This window comes from Fukomys damarensis, unplaced genomic scaffold (genome assembly GCF_012274545.1).
Source record: "Fukomys damarensis isolate Sample0158 unplaced genomic scaffold, DMR_v1.0_HiC HiC_scaffold_14, whole genome shotgun sequence".
Taxonomy (NCBI): Eukaryota; Metazoa; Chordata; class Mammalia; order Rodentia; family Bathyergidae; genus Fukomys; species Fukomys damarensis.
In genome coordinates this window covers 48672198-48689548 of record NW_022900926.1, presented here as the reverse complement: position 1 = coordinate 48689548, position 17351 = coordinate 48672198, and the positions used below count along the sequence as shown (strand labels likewise).

Here is a 17351-nt window from a genome sequence, read left to right as displayed (position 1 = left end):
TGAAAATCTACCCTGGCTTTTTCTTTAGCTTTGGAAAACAACAAAATATTTTCCATTTTACTCCAGGGTAATAAGAAAGCAAAAACATGTGTTTAGTAGACTATTTAGAGGAAGTACTTCATATATGACCCAAGATTTAAGGTGCTGTTGTATGTCTCCTAAATATTTAATGCCAAGCTGTTGGCCCAATCTATGTTAAATATAATGGCATTCTCACACAGCCACCTGCTCCAGAATGTATTCCAAAATTAACTGACTGATTACTCAGGTCATTCCATCAGTAAAATGGATCTCATTGATATATTAACCATAACAGTAATGTGAGACTTTGAGTATTGCATCTTAAGGCTAATCGCATAGGTAACTGGTTGAAATCCACTAGATCAGTTGTCCCCAGTCTTGGCACCAGGGACTGGTTTTGTGGAAGACAATTTTTTCCATGGATCAGGTGGTGATGGTTAATTTCAGGATGATTTGAACACATTACATTTATTGTGGACTCTGTCTATTTTTATTATATTGTAAATTACAATGAAATACAACTCATCGTAATGCAGAATCCCTGGGAGCCCTGAGCTTGTTTTCTTGCAACTATGCAAAATGAGCTTGGAGAATATGTATCATTGCTTCGATGAACCCATAATTTAGGTAGGATACTTGGTGTTTTTCTTAAAGAAGCTCTATTTTTATTGGCAGTCTTAAAGGCTTCTGCTGTTTCATCACTGAGTCTTTACCTCTTTTCAAAGCAGTTCTCTAGTGATGTTTGTTTGGTTTTTACAGATTTTGACTTTGGTTAGTTTGTGGTTTTACCAAAACTGTGACTGGGACAAGTGTAGGAAAGAGGTGTGGACCATGTAGTAGATAAAATAATGAGCAGGGCACATGTGGACTAAGTCAGATTCAGAGTTCATCCTTTCTGCTAGGTGCAGCTATACAATTGAAGTACATCAACTCATTTACCAGTGTGAATCCTGCTACCAAATGCAGCTTAATTGTCACCTGCTATTCACTGATAGGGTTTTGAGATGAGTCTCCAAGCAGTTGATTTATTATGATCTCTGCAGTCAAACCTGTCTACTAATGTTAATCTGCATTTGCAACCACTTCTCAGTGCTAGCATCACTGCCTCGGGCCATGAGACATTAGACGTTTCATAAGGACACTTGTTTGCGTGAGCATTTCACAGTAGGGTTCACACTCCCTTGAAAATCTAATGCCACTGCTAATCTGACAGGAGGCAGAGCTCAGGCAGTAATTCAAGGAGTGGGGAACAGCTATAAATACAGATGAAGCTTTAGTCATTTGTCTGCTGCTCACCTCCTGTTGTGAAACCTCGTTTCTAAACAGGGTTAGGAACCCTGAGCTAGACAAGATCATTTGCCAAGTAATTTAGCATTATTTTAGTTGAGATTTTTATTGAGATAATTTTGTAGATTTCACCTGTAGTTATAAGTACAGAAAGATCCTGTACAATTTGACCAGTTGCCCATAGTGGTAACATTTTATAGAACTGTAGTGTATCACAGGAAGGCTATTCACATAAATACAATTCTTGATCTTACTCAGATTCTCCTAGTTTTGTACTCATTGGTGTGTGTGTGTGTGTGTTTATATTAAGTTCTGTGTAATTTTACGTGTATTCACTACCACAATTAAGACACTGAACAATCCTTTCAATGTAGTGCTCCTGCCTGTTACCTTTGATAAACATCCCTTCTCTCTTCCCTTCAATGATCTCTAAATCCTGGCAGTCAGTAGTACTCTTCTGTCTATTTGTAAAATTTTGTTATTTCTGAATGTTATAAATGCAACTGTACACGTAACCTTTCAAGATTGGCTTTTTAAACTCAGAATTCTCTAGAAATTCTTCCAAGTTGTGTTTATCAATGCTTTGCTATTTATCGCTGATAATAAGTATTCTATAGTATGTTTGTACCACAGTTTATTTGACCATTCACCTGAGCTGATTTTAATTTTTGACCACTAAAATCATGTTGCCATGAATGTTCATGTATAGGTTTTTGTGTGAATCTAAGTTTCTGTTTCTCTGGGGCAAATGTCCAAGTCTGCAGCTGGAAGATAAATTGCATGTTTAGTTTTAAAAGAAACTAGTTTGTTTTTTTTCAGAAGGGCTATCCCATTTTATATTTTCTTCGGCAATGTTTGAAAGAGTTCATTTCTTTGATATGTTTTGGTGGTATTATTGTAGCTTTATTTTGGAGTCACATTTGTGGCAGTTTCCTTCAGCTGAACTAATCAAATAATTTTGCTAAAGTTACTCATATAGAAGGACAAGATTTTGAAATGAAACCCAGTACTGCAGTAATTTTCTGGATAGGACCCCGAAAACATAGGAAATAAAAAGCAAAAACTGACAAATGGGATTCTATCAAACTAAAAAGCTTTTACATAGCGAACAATCAAACAGAGTGAAGAGGCAACTTACAGAATGGACAAAAATATTTTCTAACAATTAATCTAATAGTTAATATCCAGAATATATACGGAACTCAAAAATACTTAACAATAAAAAAAATCCAGCTTTCAGATTCTCTGAATAGATACTTCTCAAAGGAAGAAATACAAATGTCCAACAAATATATCAAAAATGCTTACTATCAATAGCCATCAAGGAAATCCAAATCAAAATTACAATGAGATACCACTTCATCTTATCAAGACAATAAAATAGCAAATACTGGAAAGGATGTGGAGTAAAAGAAACTTTTATTCACATGGGTAGGACTATAAATTAGTGTAGCCATTGGAGAATAGTATGAAAGTTCCTTAAGAAATTAAAAGTAGTACTACCACCGGATCCAACCCATATCTGGACATATATCCAGAAGAAATGAAATCAGCATAACAAAGAGATAACCTGGCTGTCCATGTTTATTTGGCAGTATTCAGAAGAGCCATATACCATCAGCCTAGGTGCCCATCAACAGTGTGTTATGTACTCATGATGAAGTATTGTGTAGCCAGAAAAATAATACACTATTTCCAGTGAAATGTCAGACTCAGAAAGACAAGTACTACATATTCTCTATCTTAACATGTGAAAGCAAAAAAAAAAAAAAAAGTCTGTCCTGAAGGGAAAAGTGGACAAAGAATGTTTGGGTGAGTGTATTCTGTATATATCTATGAAAATATCACACTGAACTCCATAAATTCATATATATCTAGAAGAAAAGAGCTGGACTTAATTTGGTTCTGTCTCTCTTGTTTGACAATTTTATCTTCTAGAAAAAATGTTTAAAAAATACTTAAAGAATTTTTGGATACGCAAGCAGCATCTTTAGTATGCACTGGTCTAGAATGCATGAAAGTTTGCTGAAGTAAGTGAAGGGCCCCTGTTTGAGCCCTCTTCTAATTAGGTGTGTCATTTTAAGTCAGTTACTTTATTAGATGATTTGCATAGCTGCATAAAAAGGCCTGTGGAAAGTATCAGAATCACCTGGAGTGCTTATTAAAAAGCAACTTCCTGGGGCCTTCACCAGAGTTTCCAACTCAGTAGGACTGGGTAAGCTAGGATAACTTGCCTTTCTAACAACTTTCCAGGCAACATCATGATGCTTGTCCAGAGAGCACCTGAACTACATTATGCTAAATGCTCTCTGGCCCTAATAGTCAATATTACCACCTTGCTCCCCAAAAACCTCAAATTTTCTTTCTGGTGACATAAGGTATGACTCCCCTAACCCAAGATACAAGTACATAGTAAAATATAATATGGGCATTGAAAGTATCATAAGAGAATATTGTTGTCATGTGAAAATTGCCAAAATATATTTATAAAACAGCATGTGTAGATATGTATATGTATATCTATCTAAACAGATATATATAGAGATTAAAAAGTTAGAAAGATATAAAAAATGGTAATAGTAGTTGTCCCTCATCAATAAAGCTACAAACTCCTTTTTTGTGAGTGTGCTTTCTGTATTTTCTAGTTTTACCCATTTTTCAAATAATTATAAATCATGTGTTAATACAGAAATTACAGGAGACAATATAGGTCTTAATTTCTGCAAGCTTCATAATTGCAGTAAAGTATTTGTTAAATACATACCAACAAAAATAAAGCTACTCAGGTGTGAGATCAAACCATTCCAGACAATTTTCAAAGTCCTTAGGCCTGTCCCTAAAAGGTGTGCTACCTTACCTTGTGCCATTCGTCTTACTTGAGAGAATTCTGCACTCATGTACCTGAATAGCCTTGACTTTGGAACCACACATTACAGCATCTCACTGCTGCATATTCAATATTTTTGTGGCATTTTCTCATGGTTACCTAGTGGGATCCAGGCACAGCCTTTCAAACTGTTCCTTCCTCTGTCCTTGACCATGTGTTAGAAAATGTTCTATCTGGATGAAGCTTCTCCCTTGGTTGAGGTCTCTATTAGAAGATTTAATCTTTATAGCTAAAATGTGAATTTAAAAAATAGTACTGAATTAAATCTTTTAAATGACAGAAATCAGTCATCTGCTAAGGGAAGCTATTTGGTGTCCCAGTTTGAGAGCTCATGCCCTTCCTGGGATTGGGGATTTCCAGTCATACTGATTTCTTAAGTACGTCTACTTCTTCAACACTAAAGTTTCCCAAACTTAGGAAAAATAGGAGTGAGTACAGCTTTTCTTAAAAATATATTAATTTTCCTGCTGAAGTCACCATTCCTCAAACAATAGAAAATATTCCAGTTAATTGACACTATTTTTAAAAAACCCTTTTGAACTCTAGTAACTGTATTTTTTACTAAATGTATTCCGTCAGGGGCATATTGCCCATAGGGCAGTGCAGTGGTAACTTTCAAAACATGAGTCTAGTCCAGAGCTGCAGTGGTACCATTGTTCCTTTCTGCCACATTCCCTGTCAAAGATATTCCATAAAAAGGGGGAACTAAAAAGACCTTCATTTATGACTGACAGTGTGTTGGGGTTTGGTATAGTTGTGTATGACTGATAGTGTGTTAGGCTTTGTGTCACATTTAATATCCATGTGCATCAGCATCAGTTCCTTACAGATGCATTTTGTACTTGAGGCAGTTTATTTTTATGAACACCTAGACTGTTGGCATACACACATTGCTCCATGGATTTGCTGTCATTAGATACGTTTCTGGATTTACCTTATATAGCTGGGAGCATCAGAGCTGTTTGTTCACATCAGAAGCTCTTGTTCACTATGATAGCACCATCCAGTGCCGACAGTACACTCACAGTCTGCTTGTTCTGAAAGAAGTGATGAGGCTTTAGGTCTACAATTATTTTGTTTTGTTGAAGGCTAGCAGCAGTACTAGCAACTGCCACGTTGGTCCATGTTTTCTACCCTATCCAGATAGGTATCCAGCATCCATTGTGTGTGTCTCCTCTGCACACTTCTCTCACTTAGTACTTCTCATCCTGGCTTTCAACCTAGATGTCCCCTGGAAAACATCTCTAGGCTTAGCTGAACTATTTCCTAGGTGGATGAAAATAAGCAAGCTTTATATCTATATATGTGTGTGTTTTATATTATATATGTATACTACATATAGTCATATATATATAGTCATAGTACATAGCTTAAAGAAAATCCAAGATGAAGTCATGTTGCAGACATTCATCTTTTTTCCAAGTTTTAAAAAAATTCTTAGAAATTTGTGTAAACACTTGAATTAGAATGCTGCAGAGATGTTTCTGTAGCCTAGCATTTCTATCCCTAGTTGAGTGCTCATAATTTTGCCAGTTTAGAGGGACAAGATCTTCCTTATTGAACTCCTTCTCATACTTTTGAATTTTTGTTTCGTCCTTCCTGTTCGCCGCAAATACTTTTAGCAAGCCAACATCTTTCAGTAGCAACAAGTATGTGCCAAACTCTGGCATGCCAGTTTTATTGCCTTTATATATTTTTTTTTTGCCAACACAGTATTCATAGAGTAATAAGTACCTCCTTCAGGGTACTGCTTCAGAAGGCTCTTTTTCTTTCATAATTTAAGAAGTTCTTTTCTTGGCATTAAGTATCCATGTTAAACTTATACCACCTCATTAAAATCATTACTTGATTGTCTCCCTGCTCCCATGTAAGTGCCATGAAGGAACTCTTTCTCTGTGACTGGGATAGTCAGTAGCCCATAAGAGGTACTTGACCACTGGATGATTGAAATCAGCCTGCCAGCCCTTTGAGAGGACTGTCTTAGACTATCCAAAGCAAAAAGTTGAGTACAGGTGTCATTAACACTAGTCTATTGAACCTGAATTAGTGAGTTAGTAAAAACAACTTAATTCCACTGTTATTTCAAGACGTCAAAATACACTGGGTAAATGCTATAAAAGTTTTAAAAATTATTTTTGCCTTTATATTTTATTTTGTAAATTAAGTTTGGACCCTAGAAACTGGGTTTTATAATATAAAATATATATTTACCATATAAAGTATAGAATATAACCTCTCCTTTTCTGTGCTATAAAGGCAGTATATTTCAAAATGTAACCAAACATGAGCTGTACCTAGAAAAACATGCACATTAAAAAATGAAAAAGAATATTGTGATTTATAATTCACAATGACCTTTAAAGGAGTGTTTGCATATGGCTGTGGTTACTTTTGTAAAGTCATTTCTAAAGCTTACAATTATGAAACTTGCATTTTCCAGTACAATATTTTAAAATTTGTCTGACTTGTTTAACGTAGCCCAAAGCATTTATGTAGTTTAAAAATAAATGCTAATTTTATCTTGTATAGCCTGCTTTGACAGCATGTCTTTTTATTGACTGAAGTGCCAAATCTCTGTTGAAGAGTAAGTTAACAATGCAATTTTGTTAACTAGGATAAAAGAATTAGTAAGAAGTATTTAACACGTTTATACGTATTCATTAAAGTATTATAAACTCTCCATTTGGTCAACAACTGCATCAGTCTGGTTTTGTGTATTGTTATTTGAGAAGATTTCATTTAAATGATGACTCATATCAGAAGCATTATTTTTAGCATCTTACCTCTTCGCCTTTCCATTCCAAATGTCCATATTCGGGTGCACAGAACTCAGAGAATCAAACCTTACAACCATAGAACAGAGTCCCATCTTCAGTAATTTTAATAATTACTTGTTTTATTACTGTATATTCCAGAAATGTAACAACCAACAGAGCCTGAAGCTGCAGCTGTAGCCATACAGTCTGAAAACTTTAAAAGTTTTACTTTGGAGAATAAAACTAGAAAGATGAAATACAGAGATTTTTCTCAGTGTAGTGAAACAAAATAAAATTATACCTACTTAAAATAAATGGCAGTGACAGTAACCATTTTTCCTGTGATGGATAAAAGCCAGGGAACACAAAATCAGCATTTGAAATGTGTTAACTCACAGTGTCTTAAAAGAAACTAACAACTGCAGTTTTTTGTTTTGTTATTAAGTTTTGAAAAATATATAATGCATTTGTTAGGCAAAACCATGAAAACTAGAGAGAGATCATTAAAAGGCATATCAGGTCAAATTTAAAGTTTTTCTTTTTGGTTGGGTGGACTCTGTTTTGTGTTGCTCAATCAGCTTAGTTCTCCATCTTGAGTTCACAGTCACAAGCATGCAAAAGAAAAGCAATCTTTTGATACCGGAGGCAATCCTGAAGATTCAAAGTGAATGCCTTGCATTTTCTTTTATTTGTTTGCAGAGTTCCAATGGGAAAATATGGATTTGAAGTCCAAATTTCCCCCTAAACTCACAAGTGCCACTTAACAGACTATGTTACCTGAGAAATTCACTTTTTTTCTGAGCTTCTGTTTCTTTGCTTACAAGGCCAAGTTCCTGGGGCTGCTTTTCCAAAATCCTAGGACAGTGATGATGAGCCTTTTAGAGCTTTCAGTGATAATAAACAGCCAGCTGTGGCACACATGCCATACATTGGCCCCCACGGTCCTAGGACTACTCTGAGGAGTCAGAAACTTAATGTACTATGCAGTGTTTTACAAGTCTCATGTTATGTCCTGCTATAGCTCCCATCTTACAGATGGAGAAGATTAAAGAAGCTAACCAGTCTGTGAAAGGTCATATAGCTCGTGAGTGAAAAATCTGGTTCCAACACACTGTCTGTAATTTCACTGTTTCTCAATATTGGCACACTTTTTTAAAAAATTTAATTTATTGGTACATTCTAGGTAGACAGTACAGTTACATTCATTACTGGGATCTTGTTCCTTTACATGCCAGGTCTTGGTTCTCATTTTTCCCCCTTGTCCCCACCCTCTCTTCACCCTCCCTTCACCCTCCCTTCCCCTCCCCACCTTCAAACACTTTAATTCCATTTCTACATTTTCTCATATTTTTTTCCTTTTCCGTTATTCCCCCTTCCCTATCCTTCTCACTGTCCCTACACCTTTGGTCCTTTTCTTCCTATTTGCTAAGTGTCCCATTAGGATCTTGAGTACTATTTTAGTTTTTCACACCAGAGAAACTATTCGGTATTTGCATATGTGTGCCTTATATATTTCACTTAGAAGTATATCTTCAAAATGTACCCATTTAACTATGAATGAATCTACTTTCTCATTCTTTATGGCTGAGTAGTATTGCATTTTATAGAAAAACCACATCTTCTTTATCCAGTTTCCAACTGATGGGCACATGGGCTGTTTCCAAGTTTTAGCTATTACAAACTGTGCCGCTATAAACATGGGTGCGCATGTATTACTGTGGTATGATTCTCTCACTTCTTTTGGAAAGATACCCAACAGAGGGATGGCTCAGTCAAATGGAACCTCTAATCCTAGTTCTTTGAGGTATCTCCATATTGATATCCACAGTGGCTGCACCACTCTGCACTCCCACCAACAATGGAGAAGGGTTCCTTTCTCCCCACAACCCTGCCAACATTTGTTATTGTGTGATTTCTTGATAGCAGCCATTCCTTGTGGGGTGAGGTGAAATCTCAGTGTTGTTTTCATCTGCATCTCTCGAATGACCAGTGATGTGGAGCATTTTTTCATATATTTACTTGCTGCTTTTATTTCTTTGTCTGAGAAATGTCTGTTCACTTCAGATGCCCACTTTAGAATTGGGTCTTTATATTTGTGGGGGCTGTTTATTTTGAGTTCTTTATATATTTTAGATAATAGTCCTTTGTCTGAGGAGCAGCTGGTAAAAATGTTTTCCCACATTGTAGGTTGTCTGTTAGTTCTGTTGATGGTTTCTTTTGCAGTGCAGAAGCTTTTTAATAAGATGAAATCCCAGTTGTTATTTCTGCTAGTTCCCTTGCTACTGAGGATTTGTTCATAAAGTCTTTTCCTATGCCAATGTCTTCCAGAGTTCTGCCCAACTTATCTTCCAGCAAGTTTAGTGTTTTTGTTTTTATGTTTAGATCTTTAATCCACTTGGATTTTAATTTAGTTCATGGTGACAGATAAGGGTCTAGTTTTAATCTTTTGCAGGTTGAAATCCAGTTTTTCCAACACCATTAATTAAAGAGGCTATCTTTCCTCCAGTGGGGACTGGCAGCTCCTTTGTCAAAGATGAGGTAGCTGAGTGCATCTGGAGTTGTTTTTATATCTTCCAATCTGTTCCACTGATCCTCAGGTCTGCTTCTTTGCCAGTACCATGCTGTTTTTATCACACTGGCTTTGTAGTATAGTTTCAAATTGGGAATTTTTATACCCGCTGTTATGTGTCTGTTGGCTAGGATGGCTTTTGCTATTCTAGGTCTATTATGGTTCCAAATGAATTTTTGGATTCTTCTTTCTAGTTCAGTGAAGTATAGTGTTGGGATTTCAATTGGTATTGCATTGAATCTGTATAGCAGTTTTGGTAGTATGGCCATTTTCACTATGTTGATTCTTCCTACCCAGGAGCAGGGGACATCTTTCCATTTTCTTAAATCCTCCTCGATCTCTTTTCTCAGAGTGTTGTAGTTTTCAGTGTAGAGGTCTTTTGCTTCTTTTTTTAGATTGATTCCCAGATACTTCATTTTTGGGGGCGCTATTGTGAAAGGAATTATTTCCCTAATTTCTTGGTGAGTCTGTTATTTGTGTACAAGAAGGCTATTGATTTTTAGGTGTTGACCTTGTGTCCAGCTACTCTGCTAAAAGTGTCAATTAAATTGAGACGTCTTTTGGTGGAGTTTTTTGGGTCTTCAATGTAGAGTATCATATCATTAGCAAATAATGACAGTTTAACTTCTTCCTTTCCTATCTTTATTGCTTAAACTTCTTTCTCTTGTCTAATTGCTATGTCTAATGTTTCCAGAACTATATTGAAAAGGAGTGGGGATAGTGGACATCCTTATCTTGTTCCTGATTTTACCATGAAGGTTTTCAGGTTTTGGCCATTCAATATGATGTTGGCTGTTGGTTTTTCATAGATAGCCTTTATTAAGTTGAGATATAGACCATATATTCCAATTTTTTGCAGAGTTTTTATCATGAATGGGTGTTGAATTTTGTCAAATACTTTTCCTGCATCTATCGAGAGGATCATATGGTTCTTGTCCTTGACTTTGTTAATATAATGTATTACATTAATTTATATATGTATGTTGAACCATCCTTGTATCCCTGAAATAAATCCGACTTGGTCAGGTTGAATGATCTTCTTGATGATCCTCTGTATTCTGTTTGCTAGTATCTTATTGAGGATTTTTGCATCTATATTCATTAAGGAGATTGGCCTGTAGTTCTCTTTTTTTGTTACATCTTTCCCAGGTTTGGGAATCCAAGTGATATTTGCTTCCAGGAATGAATTTGGAAGCATTGCTTCTCTTTCAATTTGGTTTGTTTCATTAAAGAATCTGAGAAGTAGCAGCATTAGGCCTTCTCCAAATGTCTTGTAGAATTCAGCAGTGAATCTATCAGGGTCTGTACTTCTTTGTTGGTAGGTTTTTAATTACTTCTTCAATTTCATTGACTGATACTGGTTTATTTAGAATCTTCTTGATTCAGCTTTGGTAGCTCATATGTCTCTGGGAATCTGTCCCCATTTCTTCTGTGTTTTCCATTTTATTAGAGTACAGGTTCTCATAGTATGTATTAATGATCCTCTGGATTTCTGTGGGATCTCTTGTGACTTTGCCTTTTTCATTCCTGATTGTATGGAGCTGAACCTTTTCTTTCCTTTTTTTTTTTTGATAAGGTTTGCCTAGCGTTTATCAATTTTATTTATTCTTTCAAAAAACCAACTCTGATTCTTTTATTTTTTGTATCATTTTCTTAGTTTCCATTGCATTGATTTCTGCTCTAATCTTTATAATTTCCTCTCTTGTTCGAGCTTTGAGTTTTTCTTACTCTTGGTTTTCTAGGAATCTAAGAGTCATTGTTAGGTTGTTTATTTGAGCTTGCTCTGTTTTTCTAATGTGGGCATTCAGTGCTATGAATTTTCCACGTAGAACTGCTTTCATTGTGTCCCATAGATTGCTGTATATTGTATTGGCGTTTTTGTTTATTTGTAAAAACTGTCTGATTTCTTCTTTGATTTCCTCTGTGATCCATTGATTGTTCAGGAGAGTGTTGTTCAATTTCCATGTGTTTGTTAAGTTCCTACGGTTTCTTATGCTGTTGATCTCCAGCTTTATTGCACTGTGATTTGATAATATACAGGGAATAACTTCAATTCTTTTGCATTTATTCAAACCTGTTTTGTGAGCTCATATGTGATCTATCTTGGAGAATGACCCATGTGCAGCTGAAAATAATGTATATTCTGATTTGTGGGGTGGAACACATTATAGACGTCTAATAAGTCCATGCATTCAAAAGCTTGGTTCAGTTCTAGTATTTCTTTGTTGATTTTTTGCATAGATGATCTGTCTATTTTTGATAGTGGGGTATTCAGATCCCCCACTACAATTGTATTAGTGCTTATTTGGTTTTTCATGTTACTTAATATTTGTTTTATATAGTTGGGGGCATTTATATTTGCTGCATATATGTTTATGATTGTCATTTCTTCCTCTTGGATTGTTCCCTTTACAAGGATGTAGTGGCCTTCTTTGTCTTTCTTAATCAGTTTTGGTTTGAAATTTGCTTTGTCTGCGAATAAGATTGCTACCCCTGCTTTTTTCTGTGCTGCTGTCGTGTGGAGAATTGTTTTCCATCCTTTCACTTTCAGTCTATGGGCTTCTTTTTGTACTAGGTGTGTTTCTTGTATACAACATATTGTTGGATTTTGCTTCTTAATCCATTCTGCCAGTCTATTTCTCTTGATTGGTGAATTGGGGCCATTGATATTGATAGTTATAACTGATATGTACTGACTTATTATTGTCATGTTATTGTCCTTTTGTTGACTCTTTTTAGTTTTTGTCCTCTCTTTTTAGTTTCTAGCCTTGGCTATTTGATTTGCTCTGTTGGACCTCCTGGTGTTGTGATCTTCATTGTCTTTTTCTAGGATATTGTTTAAAATTCTTAGTAGTGCTGGTTTAGTATTCATGAAGTTTCTCAAGTGTTCTTTGTCGTGGAAGTATCTTATTTCTCCATCCATTTTTGAAAGAGAGTTTTGCAGGATACATCAGTCTTGGTTGTAGGTTGTTTTCTTTTAGGACTTGAAATACCTCACTCCAGGCTCTCCTTGACCTGAGGGTTTGTTTTGAAAAGTCTGCTGTGATTCTGATGGTCTTTCCTTTGCATGTGATTTCTTTCTTTTCTCCTACTGCTTGTAGTATTTTGTTCTGTTGGGTTTCTGGGATCTTGATTATTATATGTCTAGGTGTAGATTTTTTTTTTTTATCATGGCTAGTTGGTGTCCTATATACCTCACTTATCTATATGTCTAATTCTTCTCCTCTGTTTGGGAAGTTTTCTGTCATTAATTCTTTGAACAGCTTTTTTAAGTCATTTGCCTTTTCTCCTGGTACTTCATGGATTCCTATCAGTCTTATGTTATTCTTCTTTGCATCTTCTAGGAGTTGTTGGATCGATTTCTCATGCTCCCTGTTTTTAAGAGACCTCCCTTTTCATGGTCAATGTCTGCTATCCTATCTTCTATATCTGAGATTCTATCTTTGCAATCTTTTGCAGTCTTTTATTCTGTTGCATATGCTTTCAGTAGAGTTTTTAATCTCCTGGATATCTGTTTGAATCTGTTTAATGGATTCTATTTCTTTCCAGTGTTGGGTGTTCATTGTTTCCATTTCTTTCTTATTCTGGGCCTTCATAGTTTCTATTATGTTCCCAAGCTCATCTATTTTTTTGTCAGTTTCTGTTCTGGATTCTTGAATCATGTCTTTCATTTGGCTCATCATCTCTATGGTTATCTGGGAAATAATTTCTATTTTGAATTTTTCTAGAGCTTGATTGATTTTTTTTACTTCCTGTGCTGTGAGTTCTGAGTGTCCTGGAGGTTCACTATCTGATTTTTCATCCTCCTTTTCCCTACTGTTTGACATTGGTGGACTGGAAGTCTGTCTTTGTGGCTTGCTTAAGTGTTTTCTCATCTTTATTTTTGCTGTTGGATTGACCTTGATTCAATCTCTGGTTCATTAAATCTTCCTGATATCGTTTCGTCACAGCCTTTGATTCTCTAATGACTTATAGACATTCTCATTTTCATAATTGAGAAAACTCATCAAATCAATCCCTATCCTTTATCCCTATCGATACAATCAGAAACATAATAGGATCAATCACCACCCTTTATAGCCTGCCACGCCTCTGCAGAGTGCGTCCTAGACTGTCTCAGTCAGGGGATCTATTAGTGGTGGTGGGGGGGCGCGATGGTGCTCCTGCCACTGTGTCTGAGCCAATCAGTGGTGCCCGCTGGAAACAGCACGGCTCCAGAGGAAGCCACGCAGGAGAGAGGGCTTTTCTATTTTGAATTTTTCTAGAGCTTGATTGATTTTTTTTACTTCCTGTGCTGTGAGTTCTGAGTGTCCTGGAGGTTCACTATCTGATTTTTCATCCTCCTTTTCCCTACTGTTTGACATTGGTGGACTGGAAGTCTGTCTTTGTGGCTTGCTTAAGTGTTTTCTCATCTTTATTTTTGCTGTTGGATTGACCTTGATTCAATCTCTGGTTCATTAAATCTTCCTGATATCGTTTCGTCACAGCCTTTGATTCTCTAATGACTTATAGACATTCTCATTTTCATAATTGAGAAAACTCATCAAATCAATCCCTATCCTTTATCCCTATCGATACACAGAAACATATATAGCCTGCCACGCCTCTGCAGAGTGCGTCCTAGACTGTCTCAGTCAGGGGATCTATTAGTGGTGGTGGGGGGGCGCGATGGTGCTCCTGCCACTGTGTCTGAGCCAATCAGTGGTGCCCGCTGGAAACAGCACGGCTCCAGAGGAAGCCACGCAGGAGAGAGGGCTTTGAGTCCAAGCCGGGGCAATGATGTAAAACTCACCCACCTGGCGCTGTGTTGAAGCCACTCAGCACCCGCTGGAAACAGCGTGGCTGCAGAAGAGGCAGCACAGGAGAGAGGGCTCTGAGTCCAAGCCGGGGCAATGATGTAAAACTCACCCACCTGGCGCTGTGTTGAAGCCACTCAGCACCCGCTGGAAACAGCGTGGCTGCAGAAGAGGCAGCACAGGAGAGAGGGCTCTGAGTCCAAGCTGGGGCAAGGATGTAAAACTCACCCACCTGGTGCTGTGTTGAAGTCAATCAGCACCTGCTGGAATGGGCGCGTCTCCAGCGGAGGACGCACAGGAGAGAGGGCTTTGAGTCCAAGCCGGAATATTGGCACTCTTGATGTCTTGGGGCTGGTGTTTCTTTGTTGTAGGGGCTGCCCTGTGCATTTTAGGATGTTGAGGGAAAATCTTTGCCTCTGCCTACTAGTTACTAGTAGTTACCCTCTCCCGGATGTTGACAACCAAGACTGTCTCCAGGCACTGCCAGATCTTCTTTGGTGGCTAAAGTTGTTCCCCAGATGAGAAAAGCTGGTCTGTATGACATCAGAGATAAAGTCTCTATTTTCTGTACTGAGTCATTCCTATTCCTATGTTGGAATATTCCGCAATGTAACAACTTGCAGAATTACTGATTTTCATCCATCCTCTTCCTGTTTCTGAATATGCAGTGACAATGTCTTCCTATAAGCCGTAAGCTTCCTGACCCTGAGAACTGTTTTATTGAAGCAGAATATCACCTGCATTGGTATCCAGAGTGGGTCTCAAGGACCTCTGGTTTCCCTTTTCATGTAATTCTGTAATCATTCCCTAGTGGCCCACGTATCAGTCTCTAGTGAACAGTTCCTTCCCATCTTGTATATTCATGGGATAGTGTTATCTGTTAATAACTGAGAGATGAAGGAAAGTAACATAGATTTTCATAGCCACCATCTCATTTGATCGTCACAACAAACCCTTGAGGCTTACATCAATTATCCATGTTTACGTTTTGTTTAGAAGTCTTAACATTTCTTCTGTGCTTGTTCCTTCAACTTGCTGCTCTCATTGCAAAACTTGATACAGAAACTCAGCAGGAAGTTGATATGGAAACTCAGCAGGTCTCTTTCTTACCAGCACTGTATGAAGAGTAGCATCCTTCTGAATTACTCAACATAAAGCAGATGCCTTCTGCCCTGCATGACTCTTCCTTTTTCCTTTCCCCTTAACAGGGACCATTAAATATATGCCTCCTCTGATTGCATCTGGGAACTTAGGAACCAATTTTCCTGTTCTAATTGACAGATGTCCCGTATTCCTTAGGAGGGGAATGTTTTTACTTATATTTCTCACCCTACCTTCCCTGGTCAAGCATGAGCTTCTCCAGCCTCTCACACTTCCCAATCAGTGTTTCTGCATTTGCCTCTCTTTTTGGTATCATCACAGTTCCCAAATTATTGTCACCTCTGAACTACAACCTTCTAAACTTTTGATTGACTTTATCAGTGTTTGTTTCTCTGAGATTAAAACTTTTGAGAAATTAAATGTATTGATCTCATCTTCATTAATAGTCGGAAAATATTTTGAAAATAAGTCTGTATAAATTAAAGTTTCTTTTACACTATGTTTTAAGATGAATCGCTGCCAACAAACACAATAAATATAATTGCATGTGATTAAAACTATCAGCATGACCTGAGGAGAGGCTGGTGTAATTACCAGCAGTGATGAGGACTCAGAATTCTGCTTGTGGAAGGTCCAAAACAGTAGTTGGAACCAATGGGAAAGAGAACTGAATTACTTCATGGCAGTATAACTTTAGTGCCAATTAAAACTTTATTTTATTTATTTATTTTTTTGATTTGCTTTAAAGTGCATGTAAATCATTTTGAGTACTCTATGGTTCATTTAAGAAAGACTAATTGGTTCCTGCTTATAAAATGCAATCTCTAGCTCCACCAGGTCCCTTTTCTTTTGAAATATGGCTTCTTATTGACCAGACTTTCCTGGTTCTGATTTAATATGCATGTAGGATCTCATCATGTCATATCAGTAATGCACTGTGAGCTTTTCTTTCTTTTCCAGGTGGCCTTTTTGAAGATGTAACTGTTGGAACCGAGGCCTTCTGCTCCCCCAGCAAACAGCTCTCCCTAATATAGCACACTGAAGGCCAGCCCTGAGTTCTGTGCGCATCGATCACAAAGATAAGCAGAGATGCGATGAGAGCATTGCATTGAGGTTTTTTAGTTTATTTGTTTGCATATATTCTTTACATATGCATTGGATCTCTGAAAACCCAGGGCTATGAAGAAAGTTGTAATAGTAGGTTGTCATCAGATTACGTATAGAAATTACATCTTTATTCCCCACAGAGAGGAATATTTGGATCTCTGCTGTGTCAGCACCACCTGGAAGGGTATTAGCTAATGGAGACCCATCTGTCCTGTGTGGGGTGCAGCAAGGGACTTTATTGGTGGAACTCAGTATGAACTGCTATAAATCTGAGGATATAAACTTTTAAAGAGCTTTTTAGGTTTATTTAACATAATTTTAAAAACAAAAATATAGAACTTTTTAAACCTTATTCAGAGGAGAGGCTCAGCAGATATTTGGTGAATGAATGATTATCCAATTAAAGGTCTTTCTGACTGTGCAAGCCTACATGTGTCCTTTTGTTCTTTATATCTTGTACCACACACTGTTGCCAATTGATAAGTATATCTCGCTGGTATGTTGGTGCAGACTTGTCTTATCCTTTGATACCAAAGCAGGTAGTTAGGAAAATACTGAATGAGGATGATAGAACTGGTTTGAGACTTGCCTACACTGGCACAGCTAGGTCCAAAACTAGGTCTGGGCACAGGTGGATCCATGTTTTCTGCTTGGGGTCTCATCCATGTCTGACATTTGTTTCTCATGCTGCATTCAGAGGACACTGTCTGAATTTGCAACTATCCCTGTTGCTGAACAGGCCTGGTAGCATTAATCCTAAATAATAGACTACCTAATACTGTCTTTGCTCAAAAGACCTGAGGTTTCTGTCCCTAAGTTCCTAACAT

The 17351-nt window shown here is 37.2% G+C and overlaps 1 protein-coding gene across 2 annotated transcripts in view; it reads left to right on the top strand.

Annotated features, from left to right (window-relative positions):
• Ube3d (ubiquitin protein ligase E3D) overlaps positions 1-16920 on the top strand; it is a 150394-nt gene extending 133474 nt beyond the window's left edge. Inside the window, exon 8 of one of the 2 annotated variants that reach the window (XM_019208482.2) lies at positions 16378-16920. In XM_019208482.2, coding sequence (XP_019064027.1) covers positions 16378-16390 — 13 coding nt within the window. In that variant the 3' untranslated portion in view covers positions 16391-16920. The remainder of the gene's footprint in view (positions 1-16377) is intronic. The other variant, XM_010631126.3, reaches the window with a different exon arrangement.
• Positions 16921-17351: the final 431 nt, after the last annotated feature.